Source organism: Morone saxatilis, unplaced genomic scaffold (genome assembly GCF_004916995.1).
Source record: "Morone saxatilis isolate NCDOM2014 unplaced genomic scaffold, NCSU_SB_2.0 Contig7, whole genome shotgun sequence".
Taxonomy (NCBI): Eukaryota; Metazoa; Chordata; class Actinopteri; family Moronidae; genus Morone; species Morone saxatilis.
Genome location: NW_023340246.1, coordinates 17921463 through 17938710, shown reverse-complemented (window position 1 = coordinate 17938710; position 17248 = coordinate 17921463). Strand labels below are relative to the sequence as shown.

General features: G+C 43.8%; 1 protein-coding gene across 5 annotated transcripts in view; it reads right to left on the bottom strand.

Annotated features, from left to right (window-relative positions):
* sash1a (SAM and SH3 domain containing 1a) overlaps positions 1–17248 on the bottom strand; it is a 156023-nt gene that overhangs the window by 16393 nt on the left and 122382 nt on the right. For 4 of the 5 annotated variants that reach the window (XM_035678360.1, XM_035678355.1, XM_035678359.1 and 1 more), the window contains exons 3-10: positions 13398–13448; positions 13245–13294; positions 7727–7767; positions 7386–7475; positions 7176–7288; positions 5797–5895; positions 1398–1533; positions 535–956 (exon numbers count right to left, since the gene is read on the bottom strand). In XM_035678360.1, the coding sequence (XP_035534253.1) occupies positions 535–956; positions 1398–1533; positions 5797–5895; positions 7176–7288; positions 7386–7475; positions 7727–7767; positions 13245–13294; positions 13398–13448 (1002 nt within the window). The remainder of the gene's footprint in view (positions 1–534; positions 957–1397; positions 1534–5796; positions 5896–7175; positions 7289–7385; positions 7476–7726; positions 7768–13244; positions 13295–13397; positions 13449–17248) is intronic. The other variant, XM_035678356.1, reaches the window with a different exon arrangement.

Below are 17248 nucleotides of genomic sequence, written 5' to 3'. Positions count from 1 at the left end.
GAGTACCCGCTTGGTGCAGCGGTCCACACTGGCCGCCCACTTCCTGTCCGCCTCGCGGTCCTCCTCCAACAGACAGCGGCGCTCAGCGCGGCTGAGGGTAACTGGGCGGACCAGCTGGGCCCAGTTGAGGTGACCGTACAGGCTCCGTTCTACCACATAGGTGATGTTCAGCTCACTGACTGCCGTTCGACCACGCAGCCTGCGGGAGGGGAACACCCAGCCTCCTCCCCCGCTTCCAAAACCTTTTGATTTGGCTACATCACATCGAGCAGGGGAGGTGGGGGTGACAGACAGAGGGGAGACAGGGGTCTTGGCATTGCGCGAGCGTTGATACAGTAGGTGCTTAGTGGAGTAAGCATAGTTGGGGTCAGGTTTCCGGTGCGTCCAGCTGCCATGGTGCCGGTTGGCAGGTTGGTGTTTGGGGCTGCCTTGTGGACCGTCATCCAGGGATATCAGGAGGCGGGACTGGGCATGGGGTTTGGGGCGAGGTTTGGTGAGGCCATAGTAGGCGTAGAGAGCTTCATTGTTACTTACCCCATGGGAGATGGAGCTCAGCGCCTTCCGCATCTCGCCGTCGGTCGTGGAGCGTGACAGCTTTCCTTCGTCGTCCAATCCACAGCCATCCAGCTCTGAGAAGGAAGAGCCACTACCTCCAATGCCGGAGATGGAGCCTCCCAGGCCCCCGGAGCTAACTGGTGTTCTCCTGGGGGGCCGGATGAGGCCGTGGGTACTAGAAGACTTGCTGAAGGTTTTGACCAGCTTGTGCCCGGACCAGGTGTCCAGGCTGCTGGAGGAAGGGGAGTTGGTCAGACTGTCTGTGTCTCCATCCAAAGAGAGTTGATCCTGGGTGAGGGAGGGAAGGGAGATCTCCTGGGGCAAAGGGGGCTTCTTTAGGACCCCTGTATACAGAGCTGTGTTGTCCTCACAGGTGGGAGGTGCCTCCAGATTCAGAAAGTCTAAAGAAAAAGAAGACGACGACTAAAAAATTAGTTACTCAAGAGGATTTAGACATTTGAGGCTGTGTAGTCCCGTGACCCATCTGTGGTTTTCCAAACCACAGCTAGCTAGCAAAATTTTCAAAACACATTCTTAAAGTCTGAGTATTGGGCAAAACCCATGACAGACAATGTAAAACTTTGGCAAACAAACAAAACAAAAAACAAGACTCATTAATTCCCACTAACCCTCATTTGGAAGCACACATTTAACTATAAACTTTAACTTCATTTTAGTAAGGACAAACACCTCAATTTAGTGCTCAACACAGATATTCAACATAACAACTGTCACAAGTACTGCGAGCAGAGTTTACATTCATATCCAGTGGAAGTATAATGCCTTTGGATTTAAATTATGTTGAACTGTAAGTTAAACAAAGGAACTCAGGTAAAACAAACCTTCAGAGCCATGTTTCTTGCCCTCCTCCACCTTGATGAGTTTTTTCCTGACCCGGCGTGTAGAATTAACCAACTTGTGAAGTCGTTTGAACTTCACAGAGTCCTCTGATTGCTCATCGTCTGACTGTTCACGAGACTGGTGGGAAAGAGAAAGAGGGAGGGATGATATAATAAAGGGAGGGACAGACAGTCAAACACTTTCCAATTAAAAAAACATAGGTAATAGCATTTAATCAATCCAGGTGTAACAGAAATACATGGTTTTGTTTTGAATTTATTTAATATAAAAAGTATTGAGAGAATCAAACACAAACTTTGACATGTATTTTGAGATTGAGATGCTGTTACAGTGCGACAGATGGGAGCATTGCTTAGGATAGAGTCAAAGTTAGTGAGGTGAGAAATGGAAGATGGTGGCACGCCGCATTGTATGAAGTTTATATTCATAGTAAACACAGAAAAAATGCTCTCAAATAATGAACCAGATGACAGTAATTTGAAAAAAAATGGGTACAACAGAATGGCACAATGAATCAGTATGACAAAAAATGGTCCATTTGGCATTATGTTTACTACAGAGAAAATGGAAGGACACTGGTTTTATGTTATGGGTATAAACATCCTCGTATTTTCTCTCCATAGATGGCCACTGCATTTAAACCCTCTGCACAAAGTAGTGGATTGGAAAAAAGACAGAATAATAAAGTCACAAACAGTTTCATCACACACACACCCCTCCTCAATTGGAGCACACACAAACACACAAAAACTCTCCAAGCTTGTATGTGTGTGCACACGTGTGTGTGTGTAGTCTCGCTGTTGCCTCCATGTGATGATGGTGATGTTGATGAGCAGAGCTTTGGCCTAAAGATTGTCTGGCAGGATTATCATGGGAGCTCAAACAACCTAATTTGTTTCTATTTGCCACTGGTTTCCACAGCAACACCACCTCTCTGGTCACATACTGGCAGTTCCACGGTCGAGGTTGACTGCATCACTTGGAAAGGGACACACATGCATGCACAAATGCTCACATAGACAAAACTAGACAGAACAGGCCTGCAGGGCTCAGCTCTCTGTCTGATAAAATGTCTTCACCTTCAACTCTAAAGCTAACAGAGAAGAAATCACTTTCTCGCTGTTGTCGAGTTTAGACCACAGGTCTGGCTCAGAGGCTACTGGCATACATTAGGGATGATGTTAACAACTGCATGCTTGCAAGTGTTACAAAACCTTACAAATCATTGCCAAGTTGGAAAAGGAAACAACACATTAATCAATGAGGCATCGTGCAAGTGCATTCTATCAAACTTTCCTCCCTTTGCCTCCACTTCAACATTTTTAGAGGTACGTGATCAACTATTTAGGTCTTCTGTTATCAGCCCAGCAGACCGGAGCCAGGACATAGCCATTCTTTAGGCCTCTCACAATCTGCAGAAATGGGTTCTGAAAACCCATAACTGCAATGTCCCTCAGCCCAATTCTCCTTGACAATCCCACAACTGAACCACACAATTCTGGCCACAGTGGTGACTCCTTCAACTTTCCATTTGCTCTGGACCGTGCTTGAGTGTATTAGCTTTAGAGAATGTAATGTAATAACAAGTCTGTGTCAGAGAGGACTGATAAAAGAGGTAGCAGAAAGACTGAGATGAATGAGACCACCAGAGGTTGGATTGGAGTCCACTCCTGTATCTTGGTTCCTCTTAATAACTATTATTGAGAAGTGTAAAGAAACAGAATGTCTCATACGGAGTCACTTTCATGACTCTGATATGTGAGGATAACTATGTGCAGCACAACTGTCTTAGTAATCTCAGTTAGCCCACAAGATTTGTTCTTGTCCTTTTGTGACCGACCGAGAAAAGGAGTAAGAGAATGTAAAGAGGTGACAATGATATACAAGTCCTAACCCAGTCCAGAGGAACACCATCCATGCAAATGACCAGATAAACAGGGGATAAGATACACACAGAGAAAGAAAGCCAAACATAGGAGGCGATGAATCAAGCAGGGCTGAAAGGCCTGAATCGAAAACAGAGTCAAAACAACAATTCCATCACCATAATTGCTTTGCTTCACAAATTACTTTGAGGGTCATTCCCATAACTTTAGAGATGCAGTTAAACTTAGAAACCTCCAAACCAACATCCCTGTGGTGCACACCAAGATCTTTCTGTCATCCTACCACAAAAACAGAACGGGACAATCATATAAGAAACAATCTAACTCAAACAGTTAAGAGCACCAATGTGCCTTAAAACTTACCACCTCATTTAAAACGGCAGTGTACAGCTTTCTGTGTCAACATCCAACCAGTTAGCAAGAGTGGGTCCCGCAAAACTGCAGTGGAGAGACCACATTCTCACGCATGCATGATCCAAAATAATATCTGTGCTCCCTGTGCACATGCTGGCAGATACAGATGCAGCCTGTTAGTGAATTCAGCTCTGGAGGAATGAGGGACAGTTTGGAAGTGCCGTGCCGCACAGCTAGTAGAGAAAAGGCGTGTTGTGCATGGAGAACAATCCCAGCATTTGAGCCCCTCTGACCCTGCCTTGGCCCCCACATCACTAATGGCCAGCCCTGGAATGTGGCCTCCAATCGCCAGAGGAAGACAGACCAGAGAGAGACCGCATCAGAGAAAGGCACAGAGCAGCCAAAGATTATGTATTGCAAACATGTCAGCGACAAGCATGTACTGTATATTCACATACCCGTATATAGAACACAGGCGCACAGACACACGCAAAACAGTTAACTATTTGAATTTGGGAATGACCTAATTCTATTCATTAAAGGGGACAGGGGGCAGTGCATGACACCAATAGAGGCCCCAGCAGAGTAGCAGGATTTCCTGAAGAAGCCAATTTTGGAACTCGGGGCAAGGGGAGATACAGAACTCCCCCTTTTTCACGGCCTGGGGGCAAGTGCGACGTCTTTATCTTCCCTATTTTTCTCTCCCTTGTTTCCTCTCTGCCTCCAGCTCTTGCGTTTGTTCACAGCCTCCAGAGCCAAGTTGTGTGTTCCCCTGAACAATACTCCTTCAGTAACCCTTCCATCCTCTCCCCTGTAACCCCCCCCCCGCCGCCAGGAAGCGAGCAGCTGCCAGCAGAGGGGTAATGTGAGGGTTAACAGACTGATAAGACGATCAGCAACCTCATGCACAGTTCACACAACCACATCAAACAGCCGGACAGCAGACAGAACTTGAGCTAAGGTTGAATGTGGAAAAGTCCAGAACAGTAATAATACGCATGTGTGTTGAATTATTTTGAGAGGACTTGGAATTTTGTAATATTTGGATAAACTCACTTCCTGCAAAAAAAAAAGTGGGTCAGAGACTGTATGACTGCATGCAATTCCCATATAATGCCATACAGTACAAAACTAATGAAAAGCTGACTCCTATAAGTTGCTGCATCAGAGCTGACCTACATTTTTTCTTATTATTATTCTTATTTTTAACATATGCAACATACACACACAACAGAAAGAACTGATTGATAGTCAACAAACACTAAACTGCATCCAACAGAGCCTGATTGTCTGAGTTCCAGCTCCACAACACCTTACAAAGAATCCTCAAAGGTCTCGAGGTTTGGAGGCCTCCTCTCTGTGGATCACAGCTGACAAAATCACTGCCAACAAAAGCTCACGCCGCAAGGGATTTTAGGGTATTTTGTGTGACTCTCCGCTTGGCTTTCTGCAAGTTACAATTACAACTGATTGGTGGAAACAGACCCAACCTAAATTTCCATAAGACAATTTCCTTGTCACTACCGCTGCCAATTTTGACTATTTTGAGGACATATCTCAAATGAGATGCCTATGACAGGACTGACTTGATAAATAAAATGTGGAAGAGGACCAACATATTGCATTTATCTTATTGGGACAGCCAATTTATGAGCGAGGCCACAGAAAGCCGAGGTAAGCAATGGGCCAAGATTCACAGAAGTAACACCCAGATAAGATGCACATGACATGGTGGAGAGAATGTATGTGCAAAGGCCAATATATTGTAGTTCAGCCAATGAACAGAGAGAGAAGGGGAGAGAAAGGAAGAGAAAAGAAAGAGAAAAGTTGAACAAAAGTGCTGTATGCAATGGCATATACAACTGTCCAAAATTTTAAATATTTCAATCATATTTAAAAAGATGGATTGTATCTAAAGTCTATACATCAAGCTACACAGTTGTTTACATCTGAATAAACACACACATCCACGCACACATATGCTGAAACAACAACGGCCGTCCTCCTTCACAACCACGTTGGCTGAAAAATCAAACTTAAAGGTGAGAGTGGTCCAGGGGAGAGTGTTAAGAGAAGCAAACGAGGGAGAGGTCAGGGTTTTGGGGGGGTGACGGGGGAAATGGGGGTGGGGTGTACTTACGTTGCAGTTTGAGGACTGGTTTAGATTGGTTGCGGATCCGTCAGTCCACTCTGCAGTGTCAGTACTGCTGGACTGTCTGCTGCGCTCATACTCCTTCAGCTACGTGGAAAAGAAGAGTTTAGAGAGGCAGAGGAACAGGACAGGGCCACCCACTCTCACCGAGCATGCTACATCTCTCCATACACTATCAGACGATTGATGTACGTCAATCGTGTGCATTCACAGTGCATGTATACAGACAGACAGGCGCACAGACAGACAGATCATAAGGACTCAACCAGTGATGTAGTGGTAAACAAAAAGTGCAAACTGTAACCTGAGTTTGGTGATGTTCGTGCAAACCACCATTAATTAAAGCATACATATATTTATGTCCCTATGCTACTGCAAATTGTCTTTTTCATGTATGTGGTATGACTTTTAGTCATGAAGATTTATGTCTGCCTTCATGAGCAGCCATAAATCTTACAGAATAAATAAGAAAAAGGAGATTTAAAGGCGGACTGAATACCATTACGTTTATATTTTATTCCACTACATCCCTGGACACATACTACATACCACTACACTGACTGATACAACACACTCAATAAAGACACAGAAACACAACAAGAAGTCAAATCAACTATCCACAAAGGCTGAACATTGATTGGTTTAACAGAGTTCCAATCACTAGATAGGCTGGAATCAAGCTATTGGCCAAAAGAAAATCAAAGTTCTGGAGGAAAAAAAGGGGTAAGAGGATAATTATTCAGCCTTGTGGAGAGCAATCCAGTGCTCAAATGCTGCTGGACAGTCATGCTACCCATGAGCAAGGCATCACAGAAAGTGATTGACAGGAAGGAGGGAGGGAAGAAGAAATAAAAAAAAGAAAGAACAATCGCCAGAAATTGATTGAAAAGAAAAGGAAAGGAAAGCCAAGTAATTATCCACCATGTCCACCTAGAAAGAAAAACCACAATGCACCAGAGCATCCCCCCCAACAGATGGGGCTATTGAGTTACTATGACCATCAATCCAGCAATTATGAACTGAACAACACACCCACACACACTCCATAAGCTCACACCCTAAAATCCCCAGACTCCTGAACCTCTGAAAGCACCAATTGCCTGGAGTTTGTGTGTGTGTGGGTAGAGGACGATGCAGGGTTAAAATGCGGGGCCTCGTACAGGTTAGTAAGAGTCAGTCGTTTTAGTAAGCCAGAATTGTGGTGGGAACGTAAAGCAGAAGGGGGGGGCTGGAAACGTCTTGGGGGAGGGGGTCAGGTGATCTGGGGGCCAAGGGAGGCTACAACTGGGAATCCTAAGGGAAAGGGTCAAGTGAGGGTGGGGAGGAAGGTACAACAGGTGAGGCAGGGAGTCAGTTGAGCTTCCTACCCGAGCTAGAGCTTCTTCAACGGTGATCATCTTCTCCTTCACCATCATCATTAGTTGGATTCGCTCTTCATCGCTCATGGTGATCTCACTGGCCACGTAGCCTATGTCTTCTCCTGAAGGGTGCAGAGGGAAAAGCACACATCACATATCTCCACATGTGGAGCAACGCCTATTCAGCATAGCAAATCTGAGAAATAAAGCTGCACCAACCTTTAGATGTCTGTCGCATGACTGGTTTGTGCTGAGACTTGCGGAAGTTCTGCCAGAAAGATTTGTTCTTCTTCTTATTGTCCCATTTACCTAAAGAAAGGGCAGGTTCAGCAAGATTAGCATTATATTATATGGTTTCTGGCCACATAAAAGCAAACACAAAATGACTCTACTAACTTTATTTAGTATAGAATATATAAGTATGACCCTTATGCAAACATGTGTGTCCGGCTATTTCCACCTTTCAATCTCTCCCCAGAGATCAATAAATGTTAAGCTTAATATTATAGGAAACGTATTAAGACAGTAGAAGATAAACATGAAAATGCATCTCAATTTACCTCCAGATCCATCTTCAGAGCTGGATTTGTGCAAGGGCATTCTGTGGGGTTAGAGAGTAAAGAAAGAAAAAGAAAAATCACACCTTATCATAAAGTCTGGAATCTCTGTCAACTACAGTGCTTCAAAATCCTTTATTTATGAATCTTTGGCAAGGGAGAGCTGCAGTTCTGTCTGTTCACCACTTGGGGTCAGTGTTGGTATTTAAGTGACAGCAAACCAGGTTCCTGAGGCATAAAAGGGAGATGGTGGAGGAGAGAAGAGAGGAGAGAAGAGGACATAGACAACCATGTTGGAAAAAACAAAAGGGTCAGATGAAGATGATGGTAATACAAAGTGTTTAAGAAGCAGTAAAGTAAGGAGGAAGGTCAACAAGATGAAGAAAAAGAGAGGGCGGCCATGGGAAAGTGAAGAGCGACACTATGAAATTGAGGAGGAGGTGATCAGAGAGAGAGACAAGGGGAGGAGGAGGAGGAGGAGGAGAAACCACAGGGCAGACTCAGCCTGTTTGTGTTTCCACTTCCCTCCACAGGATAGACAGTCACGAGGAAGACAGAGGGAAGAGAGGGAGAAGAAGGAGAGAGTGCACAAGAGAGGGAGAGATGGAAAATAACTGAGTCCTGACATGTCTGTAAACCTTCCTAAATAATCAGACCTAACAGGGAGAAAATAACAGCTCCACAGCTCCTTGTGACACATGAACTGCACTCAGCTTCCAATCAAAAAGTCATATATGAGCAGCCTCACTCAATTTTCTGGCGAGTTCAGCAGCATGTAAGGCCGTGTGACTCTCCCTTGTTCCGGAGGAGCCGAGAGAAACCACATCAACAGCAATCTATTTGTGTCTTCCTTATATAAAAAAAAAGAGACGGGCTTCATGTTCATGTTCAAAGTAGTTGCTGAAACCGTCACAGAAGGAGAGACTTTGTTTTTTAAGGTTGGGTTAAGTGGGCTGAGTAAGAGGGTAAACTGGGAGTGAAGCTTCAGGTTTGGATTATGTGTGTGGATAACGCCCTACAGGTGTGTTTGTGTGTGTGCGAGAGTGATAGTGATCGGTGATTTCGGGGTACTGTAAAGTTTCCAGTTCTTTCAATTAAAAGGGAATAAATCATAGGGGGAAGGTGAAGTAAGGACATATTTGTCCAGTTGAGAGCCTCAGAGACCTTTTAAGTAAATCTCTCTACTAAAGGCATACTTTCTCTCACTTGCACACGTCGACACACCCTTTATGATTGGAGCCCACTGCACATGGGCATGCAGCTGCTGAGGCATGCAGGTAGCTGCCAGAGAAGCAATGTTAAAAATGTGTGACAGGATGAAAACAAGATGAACAGGTCACTTCCCTCTCCAGTGGCTGTATGTGTGTGCCTATGTGTTCATACGTTTGTTCAGACATAAGCCCTCTCCTGGTGCAATGGGAAATCTTCACGCAGCTTAAAGCCCAGCTGCCATGGCAACATAATGAGATGCTAATTGAATGGAGGCCTGTATGGTTTGCCCCTCCGTTCATCCCCCTCTCAGATAGGCTAGGGCCGAAGCTAATGCTAATAGAACTCACTCAATAGAAGCTTTTCTGTGGTGGCGCTGCTCATCCCCCCCACCCCCTCCTCTATGCTCTATAAATTAACCTCCTGTGCAGCGCACACATAAATGCACACACACACACACACACACACACACACACACACACACACAGAATATCTTTCAAAGAATGTGTCAGTCCAGGCATTGTGTGGCTAGGCAACTTAATTGGTTTAACCTTAAATCTTTGGCATGCCTTTCTATTTCAATTCTGTTCTTTTCATTGAGAAAGGGACATCTAACAGCTTTTTACCTCATTAGCATAAGCCAACTCTCCATTTTCTGCATAATATTAAATACAGTATCTTAACTTTGGCTGGACCTACGCAGGATAGGTGAACGCTTCTTTACATGATACGTCTGCACTAAGAAACTGTTACATGTGTTAGAAACAGCCGCTAATGACATTGAAGCTATAAGTGAATTGACAGTTTGCTCAGTGAAAATTACATGTCTGAAAGCGGATTCTCTGGCTGGGCTGTAAAGCATGAATCATTTTCGAAATGATAACCTGCGAAAGCTGTCTATGTTATAGCATGAGACTCCACTTCTGTGTTATAGCTGTAGATGTGTTTAAAACATACGATACTACTACATACAAGCAGATATGGAACAAGAGTAATCTGGCATTTACTAATATGTGGTTAATGCACAATTGTATACACACAGATATGAATTCCACAGAAAACAATAGAAAAAACCCTAGCGTGTGAGTGCCAATTAACATCAGGGAAAAAAAGGATGACATAGGCAACTATCATAGGACACAGTATGAATCACAGGTCTAGCACAGCCTCTATCCTGTGTGACAGAGCTGCTGTCCAGGAAAGATGATAGCCCCGCACATAGCAAGATTTGGACACACAGCTGTGTGTCTCACTGCCAGTTTTTACTGTACTCAGCATAAATCAGCACTGCACCCATTTATGTGTATGGCGATTAAACACCAAGCCACCTGGAACAAGGTGATCTCCGGGGTTCTAGTAGAGACAATGAAAGGCAGCGACCCTGTGCGATGTGGGCAGTGTTCACAGGAAGAGCAAAGGGATAACCTATTCAGGGGTCATGGAATAGGTCAGAGGTCACATGGAGGGGGAAGATGGAAGATCATATGGCAGGAAAACAGAAAATCATGCAGATAAAGCACATGTTTCTGTGCATGCATTTTCATGCCGGACACACACAGTCTGCTGTGCTCCACTCTCAGAAGCAAATAACAGTTCCATGAGGGCTGCAACACTCAGCCAACAAGTGGTAAATATGCTGACAAGGTACTTAAGTTTTCCAACATAGTGCTGTTGTTCTAAACAGATTCTTCACATGGCATGGCTTACATTTCCATCTGATTATTAGTTGCACCAGCTGGACTTCCAGTAGTGTCTACGGAGTCTAAATTTACAATCTTACAAACCTGGTTAGAGGTTATCTTGTGTCTGTGCACATGTATGCTTTCATCAAGATCCATTTGCCTCTGCTGTTAACCCGACTGATAAGCTTGCTGGCCCTTCTCTGCAACAATTCCCACCAATCAATCACCTTTCAAAACAGGAAAGTCCCCAGCTTGAACCCTCCAGCCTTCTAAGAGTGCTCTGTCATCACCACTTGCATACCAGCCATTATGGGAGCTGTGCCCACCTCCTGCCAACAAAGTGACGAGGAGAACCAGAGACAGAGGGGTGGCATGGCCCAAGATGGAGTCTGGGTAATCTCCTCTGGGTGCTATTGTCCTGCACAGAGGTGATGAAGGGGGTATCCGTGTCTGTGCTGGGGAACGTGCATGCCTGCCTCTTGTGAGACTGAGAGGAATGTGTCGTGCGGAACGGAGGGGGTCTGTCTATCACTCTGCTTGCACAAGATAAATTACTACACCTGAAACCCATTCACACCAGTAGAAAGTGGACATTAGGCAATGTAATAGAGAGCAAAGCTAGGGTAACTGAGAGGAGAGGGGTCAGCAGTGAAGGATGGATTACAAAAAGAAAATGTTGAAAATGAGGCTTTGGATGGGGTAAATTTTGTCCTCAAGCATAAAACACCTAAAAATGAGATTAATTATAAAGGTGATATGAAGCTCTTCATATCTAATATTCACACCAGAAATGGAGTTTATGGCTTTGTAGTAAGAGAAATATATAGAAGAAAGAGTGGAAATGACAGAGGTGAAAAGAGGGGTAAATGTGAAACAGTTTCATTAGAGATTGAAGACTCAAGGTAAGACTAAGTCTGAATGTTTATGAGAGAGCACGTGATGGGATGGAGGACAGAAAGAAGCCAGGCTGACAGGAAGAAGAGAGAGAGCACAGTTAGGGGGCTCTTTCTGGGATTCTCTCGAACAGCAGAGAGACGTCATTTAAAATTTGGCATCTGTTTCCCATCATCCCCAGCATTTGTCTGTGCAACATACACAGCCATGGGAGAAAAGATCATGTCTGTGGTATGCACTTCCTTTGCCGCACGTGGTCGTCACGTGAACATGACAATTCCACTGGGGGTCACAAGGGGGTGATGGCAAGGAAGAAACACACAAAATCAGAGAAAACTGTGAAAAAGATTAGATCATTTCTGAGTCACGCTCAGGTTTATTTAACATTTGGCCCCGGCAAACATGGCATTGGGGTTTGACTGGGGCTCCCAAATCCTGCACTAACCTATCCGTTTCCATCTCCACTAAATCTCTTCTTAAAATGTAATGGAGATTTTTCATTTCTCATTACAAATGTTGTAAGGAAACATTTAAATATATTCTTGATGTTTGGTTTCACTTTACAGAGGTCAAATGAATGCCGTGCCTATAGAGGGGGCAAATGTGTGTGACTGCAGTGAATGTAACTCTCTTTGACAGCAGGGCATTTACAGAGCTGTTTTGCCGACCAACCTGTGTAGCTTTAAATGTGTATAACAGTGATCTCATGGCGGGGCCACGGGGGGAGGAATTTCATGCACACAAAATAAAGTGGTGTGAAAAAATGGACACACACACTTCGCGTTACAGGAATCAGTGAAAAGGAACCCCACCCATGCGCGGTTCCATCCTGCTCTTTCGTTCATGCTCCTTTTTCTGTAATCATTTGGCCATCACCCTCTCTGCCTCCCCCTCTCCCCTGCTGGACACAAAGGCAGGAAGGAAGTATGGATGGCCAGAGAACAGAGAGTGGCTGCTGGAGTGAGCAGGTCAGCCGAAGGAAGCAGTTAGTGGTTTTCCTTTTACCACAGAAGGGATATGACCAAGAGGACTCAAAGGACCAACTACATGCATATCTGTGCATGTCAACGGTTGATTTCCTTTATACCCACTGATCTTGATATTAATAAGGTAATGTTTTATTAGTTAGGGATTTATTTCATTATTATAAGCATTTAAATCTTTCTTGACATATTGCTTTCTTGCCTAGAGTTCAGAAGATCGATACTACTCATGTCAGCACGGTAAATATGATGCTACTGTACCGCTAGCAACCTGTTAGCTTAGCTACACAAAATTAAAAAATGACACTGTAATCTGACATTTTGTTGACATGATACCCAGTGAAATAAAATTGTCATCATCTGCACTGCCGCAGCTGAGCCTGTGTCAACTGCTCACTCGCACACCACCACACTTATCCATGAAGTCAGAGTTTTCCACCTGAGGAGCTGACCTCTTCTCCCTATGAGCAAGGTCAGAGAACTTTTGTACAAGCTGTCAGGGGAGAGATCTATCAATTCTATGAGCTGCACATGGAGCCTCTCTCCTTCTTTAGCTGCAGACATGCAGAAGGGCTAAGTGTGATCCATGACTTTGTGTGCAGGCGCGTACAGTTTGATGCGATCCAGACACAGGCTGCACTGCACATTGTTTTGACATGCAACAGACACACATTTCAACCCAAGCATATTTCATGGTTCCACGCTGGCTTCGGTCACATGTTACAGTGATAAAGTGGGACAAAAAAAACATACTTTCTGTCTGTTTCTGGAGTGGAAACTTCACTGCTGAAGCCTAATGATTCCTGTGGACAGAGAGAAGGAGGCAGATGTCAGATTGATTTTAAGCCAAAGATTGTGTGAAAGTGACACTGCAAACCATGTGTTTAGTGCAGTGTTTCTGCCTACCTGGATCTCAGTACGGAGCTGCAGGGATGTGCTGCTTGGGTCCTGTTTCTCCTGAAAAAATGATGAGGGAGAAAGAAGAAAGAAAGTCAAATGTCAGTTTCAAAGATCAACTACTTAATAACACAGGGGTATATAAACAGTGAGCACAATACTAAGAAGACTAGAAAGGTAAAAAAAACTATTTCTGTATATGGACAATGAAGGTGAGTTGACTACAGAAACAGTGGATGGCATGTTTAACAATGCCCTCATGTGGGAAAGACGTCCTTAGGTCAGGTTCATGTAGACACACCTGCTTATGAGTGAAAACAAACACAAGCACGTGCATGCACACCAACTACCCTCCCATAGACAACTCAACAAGTCAAGTCTCGCTTCAGGTACCCAAACCTGCGAAACTTGTTTTGATTGTTACTGAAAACCATTGGGCGGTGGTGTAACAGAGTGATGTCTTGGCTTTCCTGACAGAACAAGACATGACAAAAGCGCCTACGTAACTGGCATGAATTCCAAAGATTTTCAGTGACGTTAGTTTGCGCCTCCCTCAACACAAGGCAACATCTACTGGTTTCAAATCTTTAGAATACAACATATCATATTCTAATAGATGAAATGACAGCACAAAAGGGGAAGCTGGTGTATATGAAAGTCAGATATCTAGACCCAGGCATGCAAGAAACAAATAACTCAAAACTGGAGAATTGCACAATTTTTAGCCTCTCTTCATTTCCACTTTCTGAGCTTCTCCAGCCCACAATGTCTGTCAGGGTTGTTTTCACGATTACACAGGGCTGGTGCTTGTTTATGTCTAAGGCGGGTGTCCTCATCATGGCATATCCAGATACAGATGTGCCTCAAACCAAATGCTTCTACAGACAGACACAGGGCCTGTACAATCACAACAAGTCTGCAACTTAGATTTTAACCTGCAGCATGGGATTATTTAAAGCCAGTGAACGGCCTTGAGGGATTGGTCGAGTGCATCGTTTCTTGGTTGTGTGTTAGGCATGCTTTTGAACTCTCATGGATTAGATTACCCAAGCCCCTGTACTCACACTTGAGCACATTGCTTAAGGGTAGTGACCAGACTTTTAAAATGTGGACCAAGGACTCACAAGCCTGCATCCCTAACCTTGAGTTTAGCATTATGTCAGCATTGTCAATTTCTAGTAGTAATTTTTAATGCTCATTGCACAATGGGATTATTTGGCTTTATACTCTCCATATGCCTTTTCCTTCTGACATGAGCTTGAGGGTAACCAAGAATAACCAACCCCCTATTATTTGCTACTGTTACTGTTAAAATACCATAAGAAGGCAAAATGAGAGCACATAAACTGTAAAATATTTGTGAGAACAGTAATGCGTACATGAGGCAGACTTGAGAATAGTATGAAGCCTAGAAAGGGCAAAGGAATTAGCTTATTAAAAGTTATATTAAGAATAGCTGACCTCTTTGCTTTTGCTTTTATTTTGGGCAATTTCTGAGACGTATTTTGAGGAAGTGTCTAGGTCATGCTGAGATTCACCAGATCCCAGTGAGAGGAGAAAACATAACCCAAACAAAGTTCCTTTTTCTACTTTCTGTCTCAGTTAATATTTTACCAGATACAGAAGATGTATAGTAAACATATCATGATGCAAATGCAGATTTTACCATTTCTATTGTTGGTCATTCAAATAGGGTGTAAAAAGTTTTAGAAGATATGAAACACCAATTGTTATTATATTATATTATATATAATTGTCTGTTCCTCTCTGTTTTTGCTGTTGTAACACACAATAAAAAGCTTTTCTACAGTTAACCACTAACTTATCACTGTCATAAATGTCTCACAAATCTAAGTTATTTTTGTCAAGACTGATTGTATGGCACGATGTTCTGTCAAATCAACATGGCAGTTGACGTGGTATTTTAACTGGTGATATTTCTCAAGGATCCGTATGCCTGGAGGAGGAGTTTACATCAGCCAAGTAGGTCAGTAGAAGCAGGTTGAGGGCTTGAGGTGACTGGCTCCCTAAAACCATTAAATAGCACTTGCTATTTAAAGAAAAGACTAATTGAATCTGGAATTTCCCAAATGTAGAGAAGGAATAGGAAATGAGTTGTTTTTGAGAATTGCGCATCATTCCGTATCTCCACACCCAGATATTGGAGTGTAGGATAACAGTCACAGGAAGCTAAAGCAAGAACACTGCCTACAGTGTCATGCTTCCTAATCAGAGTGACCTGTAGTTTAACCTTTTTTCTTTGAATGGGCTTTCAGCAAGGGAGTGGAATCCTTCTACACTCCCCTAAGCATGAGTCACTGAGTGGATAACAGTTAAAAAGGACTTGGAGATGACGTAACTTCTTTAAGAGTCTGTAGCCTGCAGGTCATATGAGCAGGAGACCTTAGGAGCTGAGGTGGCTAAAAGCCTCAAAATTAGCCTGAACCCTACACTTATCACAACAGTAATCGACTGAAGGCGGACAGTAATGATGTTAGTGAGACAGTCTGGCTGGCTTTATCTTAAACGTTAACTTTAGCACTACAAGTCCTCTTAGTCCTTTTGACTGTTTCTCTATTAGTCTGTTACAGTGATCAAGCGGACAGAGGCACAGATCCGGAAGTTTCTTTGGAAAGTAAATCAAGTAAGGTCGGAAGAGCTCTGAAACAATTTGTCCATCCAAGGGAATATGGTAATTCCCATAAGTCAGAGAGCAGGTACCTGTCTATGGTCAAAAAAACCTTCATCTAGCAAACCTACAGAGGTACAGGGTTTAATCTCATTACATTGCCAGGCTGAACATAGGGAAAATCTGGGACACACCTGAATGCCTTTTTCTTACAAAGGCAGAACTTATGAGACAAAGAAACAACATATATCTATCCCTTAAACAAGCACAGCTTTGGCAGCGAGCTCAGTTTAAACAACTGCATGGTGCAGAATAATGTGGGTGTACCCAGAAAAACCCACATAAAGAGGGAACAAGGTGTGTGCTCACATGCACATGCAGTTACGGATACTTCGCTTCACAAAGGTAGCGGCAGATTGGTTTTGCTTTCAGATCCACTTTGATGGTTCTCTGGACTGCAGTGGCAGGAGAGATATGCCAGTCTTGCCAATGGATATCTACAGGCACCGTGCCAACTTGTTCTAAAATAAATATTTTAAAACACACTGCCACACTGTCGGCTCAGTGCCTGCCTGGCAAACACACCACACATAAAAAATACACAGGCAGAAACAGACCCTGACATAGCCACATACATGCCACCACAGACCTAAACCTAGACAGATACCTAAACCGAGGAGCACCTACACACATACACACACTTGCTTCCACTTCCACAGACAGAGCTCCAAAAAGACAGACACACAAAGCAGCTCTTTGTTCCTCCTACTCCTCAGCTTCCTTTTGCTCCCTGTCTGTGCGTGCCATCTCTGACATGGAAGGAGGAGGCGAGAGGGTGAAAAGATGAGGAGACGATCAGCGAAAAACAAACAAAACCTACATCCCGTTTGCCTTTTCCAGCAGATCTGTGAGATGGATTTGTCACAGCACAGAATGTGGAGAGAAAATTCATGTAAAAGCTTCCCACGGTAAACTTGGGGTTTCTCTCAGACTTGTGCATCGCTAACTGAGAAGCAAAAAGTGAATGGTGAAGAATCTGCCAGCATAACTGACAGAGTTTCTAAAAGAGAATATCAAATCAATGCCTCTTTAAGGGGGTGTCTGTATGTGTCAGACTTAGATCTTACACACTCCCAGAGGGGGTAGGCTATCCTTTACATGAACCTACCAGCATCAGCTTGAGATACTGCCCTACTTACCCTGCAGTATGCGTGTGAATGTTCATGTGTTC